Genomic DNA, 15,009 nt, shown 5'->3' with positions numbered 1-15,009 from the left:
TTAAACTTTTAAATTTCTTACCTTTGGTTTTTTTGATTTTCCCACAGGAATTGTTTCTCCTTTCCTTTTCTGTCCCGATCTCCCAGTATCATAAGAACAGCCTGGCTCATCTTTATTGTCATCATCTTCAGCATTGACAAGAATATTTTCAAGTAGCTGTGAATTCAAGAATGATACAAATTAAGGCTTTTATTTAATGCACAGATTCATTGTTCATGAATTTGACTGTATCCACGTTAGTTATTGAAATTACCCTGTACTCACTTCCACTTTTTCCTTCTCTTTTATTCTTTTTTCACTTGTTTCCCTTTTCTTTGGAGTTTTGCTGTCAAGGAAAATAGTAGGAACTGCCCCCTTTTTCAGTTTTTTTCTTGGTTTGAAATTCATCAGGCGTGCCTTTATTAAAGAAATATGCTATTTATTGAAGATTGTATATCAAAATATTTATATTTTGTCTATATTTGAAAATCATTCGTATATCAAATGCATATTTAACTTAAATTGAAAACATTAAAGCAAATTCCTACCTCAAGATCATCTTTAAAGCAATCCTCTTCTCAATGATTTTCACATACAATTTTATGATATGCAAACACAAAAGTCTTTATGTTTAATTTTTCATTTCCCAAATTATGAATCCATCTTTTGCACAATTCATAGTCAAGCTTAGGGTCAGGAATAGAAAACGTATTAAATCCTTGTCCCCTTCTGACAGTGCAAAATTTTGCTTGACATTCAGGCATGTTTTCCCGTACTACGATCAGTTTGTAACATTGACCCAGTCAGCAGCAGCAATGTGTCTCATCTACGTCAGAGCACAGATGCATGCTGGGAAATAATTGATTGCCTCCATAAACCTTTCACTGAGAGTGTTTAATTGATAAAATCTCTCAAAATAAATAAATTTAATAGCTACAACTTTCATTATCAAGTTTCAGAGGACTTTTCAAGTTAATTGCAAAAGAGTTAATTTTTTTTTTCATGTTCACTTCCTTTAATAGTATTAAATATCTTTATGTATAGCGAATTTTAATATTGTACCAGTACTGAAACATCGTATACAAATGTAATATATACAATATACAACTCTGAAACTAGTCGTCTTTTAATACACATACCTTTCTTTTGTTTGTTAAAATTAATTCAATTTTGTAAAAAGACAAGTATATCATTTCTTTTAGATTTTTTTATGAAAATATCTACAAAAAAAATTTTGCCAATCACAAACAGTTTTAAGAAATGTCAACAATAAGGGCGCCATTTTGAAACAATTAAATTGTCAGAGAGTTCCGACTGAAACCTAATGACCGTTTCACACGGTTCTCGCACGCTTTGCTCGAAACGATTTACACGTTTTGTCCGAAACTCTGCACGCTTTGCCCGAAACGCTAAACGGTTTACACGAAACGCTTCACGATTCACACGAAAAGGTAAACGGTTTACACGAAACATTTTCGCACACTTTTTTTGGTGTAGTAGTACGTTTCAGGGTCTGTAAATTTTGTCAGCACGCAGCAATTCTAAACTTACACATAGCCTTCAAAAATTAGAAAAAATTAAATAAAGAAGCTATCCTAGAGAAAAGGTTACGTGTTTTGTAGGCGGGTTCGATTTAAAAAAAAACACAATAAATTATTCCTGACATGAATCATGAGTACATAATTTTTTATAACAATGCTTGCTACCCTTTGAAAATTTAACTCACTATTAAACATCCCATTATTAAAAAATTTTTGAAACGATTACATAAACTGTGTTCTACAAATAGTTTTCCTAAAAAATTTCTTTCCTTTCTTTTTCAAAACACAGACTGTCAATCAAAACAAACTTTATAACAAAAGCAGAACTGAAAGTTTAGTCATTATAATCGTTTGACACCATATCACATATATTTTCAACTCGCAGCAACAACGGACGACCTACTCGTGGCTTTGCCACGAGCTCCGCTCTAGTTTTTTTTTTTTTTTTAGCTCATTGTACAATTAAACGTTATATACATTTTACAAGCAATTATCAATAAATTTCAATTTGTCCTTTTAAAAGTAACACAGTATCTCGAGGAGAGCCGGTCAAACGTTTACGTATATTTCTCGTACGACTCGTTATCTCATGAATACGAAATATTTTATTCTAACGACATATTAGCTTGTAATTACGACTTATTATTTCGTTAATCAACTTCAAATCTGAGTAGTACCGTAATGACAATTCATTTCTCTATAACGATTGAGTATCTCATTTTTAAATACGACACAATATGTCGTACGTACGACACAGAATCTCGAACGTACTACTTAGCATCTCGTAAAACGAAAGATTGAGTATCTCATTATTAAAACTGATTATCTCGTTCATACGATACAATATGTCGTACGTACGACACAGAATCTCGTACGTACTACTTCATCTCGTTATATTGGCTTTATATCTCGTAAGTACGACTTAGATTATGTCTTTTGTTCATCTTATTATCTCATACGAACGACAAGTAATACCGTTCGTACGACTTGTTATTTCAATCTAATGACTAAATATCTCGTCTGTGCGACTTAATATCTCATAAATATGACCACCTATCTCGTACGGACTACATGTTAAAATTATTTTAACTGGCAACCATAAATACATCTCTACAGTCAGCGCAACATTTCCCTATCAAACGTACGATTTTTGTTCTTTTTGAAACCCTTTTGAAAATTCAAATATTGGCAGTATATACTTATAATGTAAATTGAAATAGACGCCATTCATTGTGATTCCCAGGAAAAAAGAAAGTTAAAGTTAAAACAGTTGGTATTTTACTTTACCTATTTTTGCATATAGTTGAATATTAAATAATCATCTAAAAAGAAAAAAAAAGAGAAATATCTTAGAATATATGTACATATCTGAAAGGGAGATATGCTTGGGAAATGTGTTGACCACTAGGTAGGCGAATTAAAATGGAACCCGCGGTCGCAGTGGCAAGTGAAAAACAGGAGTTCGTTTTACAGAAGAACTCAAGGAATCACATTTAAATCGAATGGTTCAAACCCTTTTCTATTAATAATTCTATAATTACACCCAATTTTTATCATGTTATGGGTGTCATTGTATCACTATTTTTATCATTTCTGCAATCACTATAGGCGTTTAAAGTATAAAAATTTCCATCTACCGTCTTTAAAAATACTTCATTTATTGACTTTTAAAGTATTATGGAAACCACTCACAAAGATTTCATAAGTGAATGTATAGTCACTATTAATAATAATAGGGGACACCTAAACAAATGGATACTTGAATGTTTCCAAGTTGAAATAATAGTTATCTCCTATGCGCATATCATATTTTTTCCGGGGGGGGGGGTCGAGCTGGGATGAGGTCTTAAAAAAACAAACAAGCATTCTGAGAGTATTGCATAAGCAATACACGTCCCCTACCGGTTTGTAGATATTTGTGAAAACATTGCACTGTTATGCAAAATTTCATTTCTTACCGTCTTCTGTACCCCAAATCAACAGACCAACCCGATAACGAATCCGGTTGCAATTCTTCAAAAAAATCGATTAAATTTACAACACAATGCTTGACACTATTTTACAGAACTTATTTGTTTGTTAGAAACAATAGGAATGGTCAAAGTAATGCACGATATTATTACTGACTACACACTTTCTTCGTTTAATCAATACACACTGGACCCGATCATTAATAAAATGGAATACAAAAAATAATTTTCTCGAAAATATGTCAATCAGACGCTACAAAAGAGTAAACTTGATTTGTAGTTTAAAATTTTGAAGCTGTTCAGCAAATTTCATATTATTCCTCAAACGCATAAAGAAAAAAGTGTGGAAACCTGAAGTGGGACAGACAGACGGACGGACAGACAGACTGACAGACAGATAGACGGACGGACGGATTGACGGACAGACGGACTGACTGACGCAGAAGAAAGCTATAGTCCCCTCCGGTAAAAACCGGTATACTTAAATCCTCGTACGTTTTAATACATGTAAAATATCCTCAGATACCCTACAATAAACAACAAGTATTTCTTTTATAATTTATTTTTCTAACAGGGACAGGACCTGAATCTAACATACAACTGATGACCCTCCCGCCCGCGAGTAGAGCAAGCATAAACCCCAACCCCTTCTCTCCTTCAATAGTTACACTACGGGCCCGTTATTTTCCGGTCTTATAATAGTATTGTACATTTATAATACAGGTCAATAAGTTATTCAGTTAAAAACAAAATCTAGTATTACTTTCAGAATTTATTTCACTTTTATTGATAGACAGTAAACAACAACCACAAAAAAAAGTGAAATTACTTTGCGTTATTGTTATTGTTTTCCAAATGCGGCGGCAAACGCCCCTCCCTCTTTCAGAACAGCTGCAAATGCTACTCCACCAATAAGTGGAAAATTTGATCCATACAGTTTTTCTTTAGTCGTAGTTTCTTCAGTTGCAACGGTAGTGGTTTCAATCGTAGTGGTTTCAATCGTAGTGCTTTCAATCGTACTGCTCTTAATCGTAGTGCTTTCAATCGCAGTACTTTCAATCGTAATTTCTTCAGTCGCAATGTTTTCAGTTGTCGAAGGTGTAGTTTGCGTGGTTGAAGCTGGCAGAACACTGGTTGACCTAGTACTTTTCACACTTGAAGTTGATGACAATATATCAATTATTCTTGTAGTTGGGCTTTGTTCGGGCGTGATTGTTGTTTTCCAGCTACGGGTGCTCCAGTCAGTCGCTGTGAATTAAATTTGAAAATTAAATTAGATTTGAACTACATGTAAAATATTTTCCGAATGAATAGAGATTATGACAATTGAAACATCTCAAAAACTATACATGGGAAAATTCAAAAAAAACTTAATTATGTAATAATAAACATCCCAAAATGAAATCTTAATTCGATAACGCAAACGGTTTCGGTATCCTGACTCTTCAGGCCAAGTTCAACATTTTGTACAATACCCGAATAGTCAGGAAAAGGAAAAAATTAAAAAAATTGAAGAAAAAAAATAAAGCAAAAAAGAAAAGAAAAAAACTAAATATAATCGAATTGGGATTTCAGTTTGGATGTTTATTATTGTTAACATATTACTCATTGTATCATACAATAACAGCCTATTATATTAGTGTCGGTATCCACCCACTCATGCCATCCGTCAGCGCAGTTGCATACATTCTCCACACACCTACAGGCATCGTCGGAGTTAGGTGTACAGGTTCCGAAGACTTGGACCACAACTGAGTAAAGCAAAACGCAAAGAAATATACTTTTACATCGAAGTCCTCGCATTGTCGCGGCCAGACAGATATTTTTAAGAAAATCCAACGTTCTTGTGATTAAGATATATCTTATACACGAATATATTATACAGATATATAAAACCACCTGGAGTCCATTGATTGGATGAAATTTATTCTTTTTCTATCTAATGGGATACATATAAAACTGTCTATTACTTTATATACTCATACAGCCTGTCTTCTAACACATCAACGCTTTGACGACGTCATACAATAAAAAAAATCATTAATATAAGTGCCTAAATAAGAACTAGAGTTATGTTGTTCATTTTTTTCGATAACATTTATATCGAGTGAAATATGCGTATATGATTTCATATCATTAATAGGTCATATGTTATTTATTTAATCGGACAAGAATTGGGAAAATGTGTTATTTCGAATTCACTGTAAGTTAAATCACGTTCAGCTAAAATATTTTGAATGTACAGTACAATTTCATGTGTAACACTTAGAATGTTCGGTGATCTTTCCGTTTGTGATTTGTCTGAGAAAAGGAGTATAATGTAAAATATTTAAAAAAAATAACAATGTTAAAACATGTGAAACTCGTTTATCAAACAGATCATATAGATGTTAATTGTATTCACAACCCTAATTTTAATCGCTGTTCCTTACTTTAAAAAAATCCAAACTGTTTTGTTCTATAAGTTTTTAAACAACAGCTAATCCTTATTAATAAACAGCTGCTGTATATGTCTGATGTACATGTCATGTAAATAAAACGCATAAATACACGTACATTTAAATCTGTTTAACATTTTTGTTGAATTCTAGTTTTGGCTTCTTTCGTTACATAAAATCTAACGTTTACATGAGCTTGTTTCATTACCAATTTAAAGAAGCATGGTGACGACTATTAAGAAATTTACTTTAAGAATCTTAATAGGGGCTGTAAGTCTCGTTTTAAGTAATTTCCGGTGAAGCGCTTCCGGTGATAAACAAATGCAGAAATGGCGATATCGATACAGTACTGGGCTAATTATACTACAGACAAACCGAAGCTTATGCGAAAATCAGAGAATGCTGTATATAGCAATCATGTTTTGAAGTTTCTCTTCGACAACGAGACGAATATAGTTAATGCAGTGGTTCAGGCGTCGATGAAGAACAAGTCATACAAAGTAACAGTAAGTAAGGAAATACATGTCTACCTCTAATTTCGTGATTTTAATGTATGATAATGTGCGTAATTATTAATGTAACGTACGTAGTGTAATTTGTGTATTGCTTCCTAAAACGTTCCAAACTTAAAAGTTCAATTTTATTTCCAATAAATTTTGTCACACTGGAGGATATTCGGGTTTTATGGGGATATTACAATTGCAAATTTTATATTACAACCCGTTTTGGACATATTTGTAGGCAGCTCTAGACGATGGCTATGTCGTATCTTCGACAAATTGTGAGTGTCCTTTAGGGAAGTTTGTCTGTCATCACGTTGCAGCAGCACTGTTGTATGGGTAAGTTCAATCAGTTGTCAATTGAAATGTACTACTGTGACTAGTTCATGCAGGTAAAATATGATGTGAAAATAGGAGGCGATGTAAATATGTTGCTTGACTTAGTAGTACTACATACTGATGTTCATTGAATTTAATGAAATTGTTTAATAACGTGCCTGATTTACTATTAATTGTGAAATATTAATTCGAATACATAATTATACAGGTACAAATGTGTTAGTAAGACTGATGTGAAATGTGGATGGTTAAAGAATCCAAAGACAGCCATTAAAACAGATGTTAAGACAATGGAAGCATTATTTCCACCATCTCAACCTGATTATCAGTAAGTGTGAAATATTGGATTAACAAGTGAAAAAAAATGGATTAATTGTTCATGCTTTAAGAAGTAATTTTCTTGAATTTTAAGTGCTCTGCGCAGGCCATTCGATGATAATGACAGAAGTTTTTTTCAACAAGAGTTAGCAAAACTAGGCAGATTTATTGGTATAATTGGTTGTTGCCAATTTGCAAAAAATGTTTTACTAATCTGTATTCTGATCTATATTTTGTTATATCTTAGTTATGATCATTTCATTTTCTGACAGAGTTGCTTTCATTTGAATATACTTTTTTTAAATTTCAGTATTAAGTTTTTATGTTGTTGGATTGTTATGCATGTAAAATGAGAGAATAATTTGTAATATTTGATAGAATATTACAGAATTAGTGTATGTGATCACTGAAATTTTGAAATATATAAAAAATTCTGTGATGCTTACTACCTGTAGATAGGTGTAGACTTATTGTAGAAACTTCTAAATGTTTTACAATTACAAAACTTTCATAAATGTTTAGATACATATTCATATATGTACTAGAAAAACAATAACATGTTTGTATATATACAGCTATGGAATGGATTCTTCAGCCAGAACCATGTGAGCCAGGCCCCCCTGCTCCCATCATAGAAGATCTCTTGACCAGTGCAGAATTTGTTAATTCTGATATGCCCATGGTATGGTTAAGACGAGCTCTGATTTTGTCTGAAGAAGTCATAACAAATACTGCACTGGCAACCAAGGGTCAAAGAAACAATCCAATGTGGTCAATCATCAGAAAAAACAGGATAACAGCATCCAATTTTGGAGCAGTGCTCAGTACAAAGAGAAGACAGTAAACTATTATTATTATATACTTATCCAGCATGATTCATGAATTTATGCATCATGAATAGCATTTGATAATTCTAAAACTAATTATGTACAGGTTTCAATAATAACTGTGTACTGCTTATAAATGGCTAGTAATGGATGTTTTTAATTGCAGAATTACCATTTCTCTCAAAAAACGTCTCATGTCCTCATACAACTTAGAATCCATCAAAGCAGTTGCTTGGGGAATTACACATGAGGAACATGCACTGAAGAAATATGAACATGAATTTAATGCTTCAGTGCAACAAACTGGTAATTTTTGTTCTTTAATCTTGATCATTTCCGAACAGACGGCATTGTTCTTAAATTGACCATGACTCCATTTTGAAAGGAACTTTTACCCAAATTTCTCATGAGAATTGTCCATTCTCATTTAATTTTCAAGAAATGAATATGTATTTTTTTTGTTTGAGGTAAAAACCTCATTTACTTTATATCGATTTTATAAATATTAAAGGAATATGAAATATAACAACATTTTCTTTAATATACCCGTTTCAATAAAATTGCAAATTTAAAATTTATTTTGATTCAGGGATTTGGCTGCACGAGTCTGGCGTTTTAGGTGCATCTCCAGATGGTTTAGTCCTGCACCCGCCAACATGTGATGTGAATTTCCAGACACCAGAGGCTCGAGATGCTGTTCCTGATATAGTTGAAGTGAAATGTCCTTACTCTGCAGCACATTTAACAATATATGAGGCAGTCTAAAGGATTTTTACCTTGGTAAGTACATGTATATACTGATGTATATCAATCTAAATTCATGAAAGCACTCAAACTATAGAGTTCTGTGTTCTATTACTCTTTCAAAATATTTGTATATGAACCTCTATTAACTACATTTCCCCTGCTGTTCCAGTTATTGATATAAAGTTGTAAACCGTATTTGAATATATGTTTTATGCAAACTCTTTGTTGTATTTAGAATACAGAGAAGGCTTTTTCTACCTCAAGTTCAACCATCCTTACTTTCACCAGATACAAGGCCAGCTCCATTTGTGCAATAAGAACTGCTGTGATTTGATTGTTTGGACTACTAAAGACTGCAAAATTATCCGGATCACCAAGGACTCTAAGTGGACAAAGAACATTGCACAATTAATAGAATTTTATTTTAACACTTTCATTCCAGAACTAATTAAAAATTAACAAGATGTATTGAAATAACACATCTAATAAAACAAAAGAAATCAGTGCAGTCCACTTATTTATCATTTGATTTCATATACAAAACATAGATCAACAGCAATGCTAATAAAGTCTCATAATAGCATAAAAATGTTAACATGCATCCCATTCTACTTTACAAGTGAACAATGTTGCATGAATAATTTGTTTCAGAAAAAATGAAAAATCAGATGGATTCATAATTGTAAATGCTCTATGAAATTTCTTTCAAAAGAGGTGCTTGCAAGTTGACCAAGGAGGAACAAAGTTGAAATATCTTGGTTGATAATGGCCTGTAGGTTGCTGGTATGTGGCGAAGTATTTCAAAGTTCTTTATCCTCTCATTAGCCCGTTCCACGTGAATTCTTGCTCTGGCTATTTTGTAACACAGTTCTGCTTCTTTCTTGGTAAACTGCCCTCTTGAGGATAAAAATGCTGGAATGTTCAAGCACACACCTTGGGGTAATTGATCATGGATTGTGAATCCCTTGTCGGCTAAAATTAGGTCTCCAGGTTTGAATTTCTCAAGAACTTTGCTGTGACGCACAATCGCAACATCTGATGTTGATCCTGGATATAAAGGAGAACAGTAAGTGACGGCAGCATTTGGGGCGACACAAGTCATTGCTTTAACAGTGTGACGGCTCTTATATGAACTGTATGCCATGGCCTGTGTATCCAGGTGTCCAGGAATATCCTGGGTTGTCTCAATGGCATCCATGGAAGCCCTTGCAGAGGAAAACTCTGCAAATGACTTTGGCATAGAGCCTAAATGAAAATGGGGGAAAATCAATTAATTCAACAGTACTTTAAGTAAGATGTAAAGTTGGCTTAATATTTTCTTAATTATAGGGAAATAATTTAAGTCTACAATATAGCAACATTCTATAATTATTACATGTATATTATGTTAAAGCAGTCTGCATGATTAGATAGCAAATCAATGTTTGCAATATAGATAAAGAGTATAATGCATCAATATTTGCTTCATAATAGGATTTTCTATTCATGTGAATGTAAATCATCATACAAACCTTTGCATTTAAGCTGACTGGGGAAACATGTGTCAACAACACCCACATACAACATTTCATGGAGGGCATGAACCAATGTGTTAAAAATGTTGGAAATTGTAGATCTGCTTACACAAAACCTGCGAAATGAGAGATAAAATGTATATTGTTACCAAAATATTACCATCCAAGAAAATAAGTACAAAAGGTCCAAGGGTCACATTGCTCACCTTAGCACTCTGCTTCATAGAGATGATCAGAGGTTTGGGATTAACAATGTGTATATATTGAAGGGTATGGACAAAAGTAAACCTTTGTCATCTTCCAATATCCATGAATGAACATTCATCAATAGGAAAATAAGATTTAGATCTTGATACAAAAAAATATATGGTTTGAGGGCGGGGATCTCAATAGCCAATGACAGACAACAGACAAATTTTGATCAGAAAAGCTCACTTGAGCATTTGGCTCAGGTGAACTAATATATACTGAATATAATTTATTATTTATTTCACATTCAAATATTCATTAAATTAATGTAAGTTATTATACCTGTGAGCCAAGTCTATGTCTCTTAGGTTGAGCTTCAGCTTCATTAAAACAATCAGAAGCTGATTTTCAATATTTAGTGATGGTGACCAACCATTAAAGTAATTTAATTCAAAGCGACCAAGCAGTCCCACAAGCACTTCAAAGACATCATATTGTATTGATGTGTAAAGCAGCATCTGCAAAATAAGTCATAAATTTCACAAGAAAGAACCTTTGATAATTTTTTTTTCTAGTATGTAAATTTCATTTTACCTCATCAACAATAATATATATTAACCTTTTCTTCGCTGTCCCTAATTTCTGCTACAGTCATGGGTTTTCTTTTATTGCTGTTGATCTTTAGAGCAACTAACTCTTCTTCCAACTTTTTAATCTCTGAACAGAGTTGTTGCATTTCTATTGAACAGTTTCTTGAGCAAGATACTGGGTAGCTGTGATCTACATCAACCTTAAGATAAATATATTTTCATTTCACTATATGTATGGATATTGTATCTACTTATTTTTTATATAAAACACCATTTTAAAAAAGATGATTAAAAATATTTGCAAAATGATTGAGGAAGTTACATGTTCTACATCTTCACAATCAACAGCATCTTGTATCTGCTCTTTCTCACAGGATGGACGCTGGGTTTTTGTTTTAGCTTCACAGGACTGGGACTGGCACGTCTTCCTCCTTTTCCTGGAAGCATTTTTAATTAATATATTAATATATAAATATTAATCAATTGTATCTAAATAGCATAAACTCTGTACATAATGTTTATTTTGTAATATCAACCACATCTAGCATTCAATATTTGACAAATTAATTATAGGAAATATTAGAATTAGCCAAATTTAGTAAATACTTCCATGAAAAAATTTCTCTCACCTATCTGATTTTTCTGGATCAGGAAAATCCATGTACTTTTTGTCATTCCATGCAAATTAGACAAGATCTCCTTCCTTTTTCCCCTCTTTGAAATGGCAGGAACAAATCCTGTCATTTTGATTTTCTGGTTGTCGATCAGCTCTTCTAAATAAAGAAAAGTCAGTTGTCTGTATAGTTTCAAAGCAACAGCATATACCGCAACTGTTATCTCTCATTGTATACACGAAATAGAGGTGCAATTCAATATACATGTATTGAATTTGACGGACAAAATTTATATGTACATCAGTATTACTAGTAGACTATGTACATCATGATGTGTATCAGTATATTTCAACAAGTGTTTAATTGATTTTAATCATGATAATAGACTATGGGCTCCGCAATTTACAACATGAATTCTCTTTATAACAGCTGAATAATGACTACTTAGACTGTTACGAGTACATGTATTAACAATTCTACTTGTACTATTGGTACTATATTAGGCATAAAAATATAGCAGTATTATAATTTACTAAATTAATTTTAATTTTTCATCGACAGTATCACTATGCTTATTGAACTTCGCAGGTGATGACACATGCACTTGTAATGGTCCAGTCTGTTTAAAATCAAACCTACTAGCTCCTTTATTTTGATGGTCGTATTGGAAGGTTTGATTTTAATCAGATTGGTACGTAATGGTCCACATAAGATGTACATGTGGTTCGTGAATATATCAACAGACTAACGCAAATCTATAGATTGATGTATAACGCATTAAAAATAAAGTCTCACTATTCGTTCTCAGGTATCGCCTTGCTTATCAATGAAATAAGTTGTATGATTAGATGTCATGTCCTGAAATCCGGTCAAGATCGCTTATATATTTCATTCAAAACATGCTGAATACATTTAGATGCATTAATACTGACCTGCATATCTTTCCCCATAACGTCCTTTTCTTTGTGTCAGTCGGAAAACGATAGAACTTGCAACTATTTGCGCCACTTCTATGATTGCATGCGAACGCAAAGCAGATCACCATGTTTGTTTGTCACCGGAAGTATTTAAATCTCGCGCGCTCTCGTTTGCGAGCTTACAGCCCCTATAATAACAATGTTTAACTCGCGTATTTCCATCTGTCAGCCAAAATATTTATGATATACATGTAGTTGTCAAGTTATAAGCGAGATACAGGGCTTAAAATTCTTTGATATGTAAACAAGGCTTGTGTCGTGTTTTTGTTTACACCTGTGTTGCTGAATAGAAAAACATTAAATTTTCTTAAAACAAAATAAGACTCACAACATAAGATACTGTTAAATCATGGTCATAATAAACAGCTTTCAGAGAAAAAAAGTCTTTGAAATAAAAATGCTTTTAGTATTGCATGCCACCTATCAAGCAAAAAAAAATAAAAATAAAAAAATGGCATAAGCTTTGTTTACATGACACACAAATACGAGCCATGCATATCTCGCTTATAACTTGACAACTGATGTAAACAAATTGTGGGCCATTAAAAACAAACTAGCTGAGTATTAAGGATGACGTTTACTCAGAATGAAAAAGAAAATCCACTGATGATAATGAAAAACCATCTATTGTGTGTTATAGACCTTTGATTGTAGTGTTATTTTTCACTTTCAAAAAGGTTGGCTAACGACCTGCTTTTTGAGTTAATGGCCACTGAATATTTTTTGATAAATCAAGAAAAATCCCATAAAAATTTACAATACGATTGTGTTTTTTAATTGTAAAAAATATTCAAATAAAAAAAAACACTTTAAAAAATGAAATACAGTTTGTGAATGGTTGTGGCACTAAATAGGTACAACAATTTTTAAAAATATTCCAGTCCGAATTTCCTCTATGAGTTTTCAAATTCCTACCCATTTTTTATGCAATTTTACAAAAAATTGAATGATGATAATAAAAAAAAACATTTATAGTACATGTATTAAACTTCTTATATTGACGTTATTCTGTATGCATAAAATTTATACGAGGTCAATGATCAAAATTTTGAGATATGGTGTCTTTTATCGTTTTGAAGCGTTTTTCAATATTTTTACAATTCGTGGCATTCGGTCGATTTAATGATTTAGTGAGATAAAACCAACAGAAAATATGCAAAATTAAAAATTAAAATTTTAAATCTTACCTTTTTATATTAGAGTATTGCCAAACATGTTTAAGCGGAAAACAAAATCTGCAAATTTAGTCTGTTTGGCTAAAAGTCTATTTTTGCCTGAGCCGAATTACAAAATAAAGTAAAAATATCGAATTTTATGTCAATGATATCCATTTTATAAATACTTTTTGTGTTTTAAACAAATTTTACTCACGACATTGAACTTTATAACAATCCAAATTTGTGAACTCAATCTCTGAGTAAACAACATCTTTAATTAAAAAATGATCCAAAATGGAAAAGTAAAATTTGGAAAAACAATCGTGACCATATTCTCATAACTTTTGACAAGCAACTCACTTTTCAATTGCAAACAATGAATTGTATAAGCATTTTTGGGAGTTGATTTTAATCAACACTCCTATGCACTTACTCGGGCAAACCGAAAATGAAACAGTGTTTGAACCTTTGCACAAATCAATACCGCTCACAACACTTAGTTCTTCAAAATAATCGATAAATCTGATGCAATGTATTCTGAAGGATTGTTTTTTCGAGATAACTTTTTTATTAATACCTTGAAAATGTTAAGATTTTAAATGGTTCAAACAATTTAGATATTTTTTGAAGTCGTATGTAATCCTACGCTAGAGTTTAATGAAATCTCGTTCAACCAGCCTGTCTCCGTTAATATCCAACAAAACACAGAGTCTCTCTTGCTTGTCGGAGGTAAACGGAGACAGCCGAGCGTTTGGTGGAAAAATATTGCCTGGGTCCATACAATTTCTCAGAATTATTTCGATTACTGATAATACTTGACATGCAAAATCATATATCGTTGATTTTAAAATAAATGATAATCGATTTAGAACTCCCGTCATTACTTCAGTACTTTGATTCTATTTTAGAACCATGACAAATAATTATAATGAACAAATTAAACACCAAGTGCGACCGGTGATCAGAGATTGCTTACTGGCCACCATCTGATATTTTAAAGGGAGAGTATAGCTGAAAACACATGTGTGAATAACTTGAGATTTATATATTGTATAGTTAGGAAATAAGAAATAACGTTTATTGTAATAGTTGAAATACATGAAAATCCCTTCACATACTTAATTAACGTAATTATCAGCTTCCGGAATTTCAAGGGTCGTACAAACCGGCATAATCTTATATCGTTTATTTGTACCATGTGGACTTTGATTGACACTAATTGACACGTGCTAAAAACTACAAGATCTTCGCTCCACTACGGTCATCATGGAAAAAGAGGTTAAAGCGATTCTCTAAATGAAACACATCC

General features: G+C 32.4%; 1 protein-coding gene and 2 pseudogenes across 1 annotated transcript; 1 reads left to right on the top strand and 2 right to left on the bottom strand.

Moving 5' to 3' along the window:
* LOC128161014 (uncharacterized) lies at positions 1-743 on the bottom strand (annotated as a pseudogene).
* A 5,953-nt stretch (positions 744-6,696) lies between these two features.
* Positions 6,697-9,731, top strand: LOC128160100 (uncharacterized; annotated as a pseudogene).
* LOC128161013 (uncharacterized) lies at positions 9,351-12,667 on the bottom strand. The gene is made up of 6 exons (XM_052824282.1): positions 11,582-12,667; positions 11,275-11,389; positions 10,982-11,079; positions 10,705-10,880; positions 10,171-10,289; positions 9,351-9,904 (listed from the first exon to the last, which is right to left on the bottom strand). The coding sequence occupies exons 3-6, from the start codon at positions 11,015-11,017 to the stop codon at positions 9,351-9,353; spliced, it is 885 nt and encodes a 294-aa protein (XP_052680242.1). The 5' UTR covers positions 11,018-11,079; positions 11,275-11,389; positions 11,582-12,667.
* Positions 12,668-15,009: the final 2,342 nt, after the last annotated feature.

Source organism: Crassostrea angulata, chromosome 8 (assembly GCF_025612915.1).
Source record: "Crassostrea angulata isolate pt1a10 chromosome 8, ASM2561291v2, whole genome shotgun sequence".
Lineage (NCBI taxonomy): Eukaryota > Metazoa > Mollusca > Bivalvia > Ostreida > Ostreidae > Magallana > Magallana angulata.
This window is presented reverse-complemented; position numbering and strand designations above follow the sequence as displayed.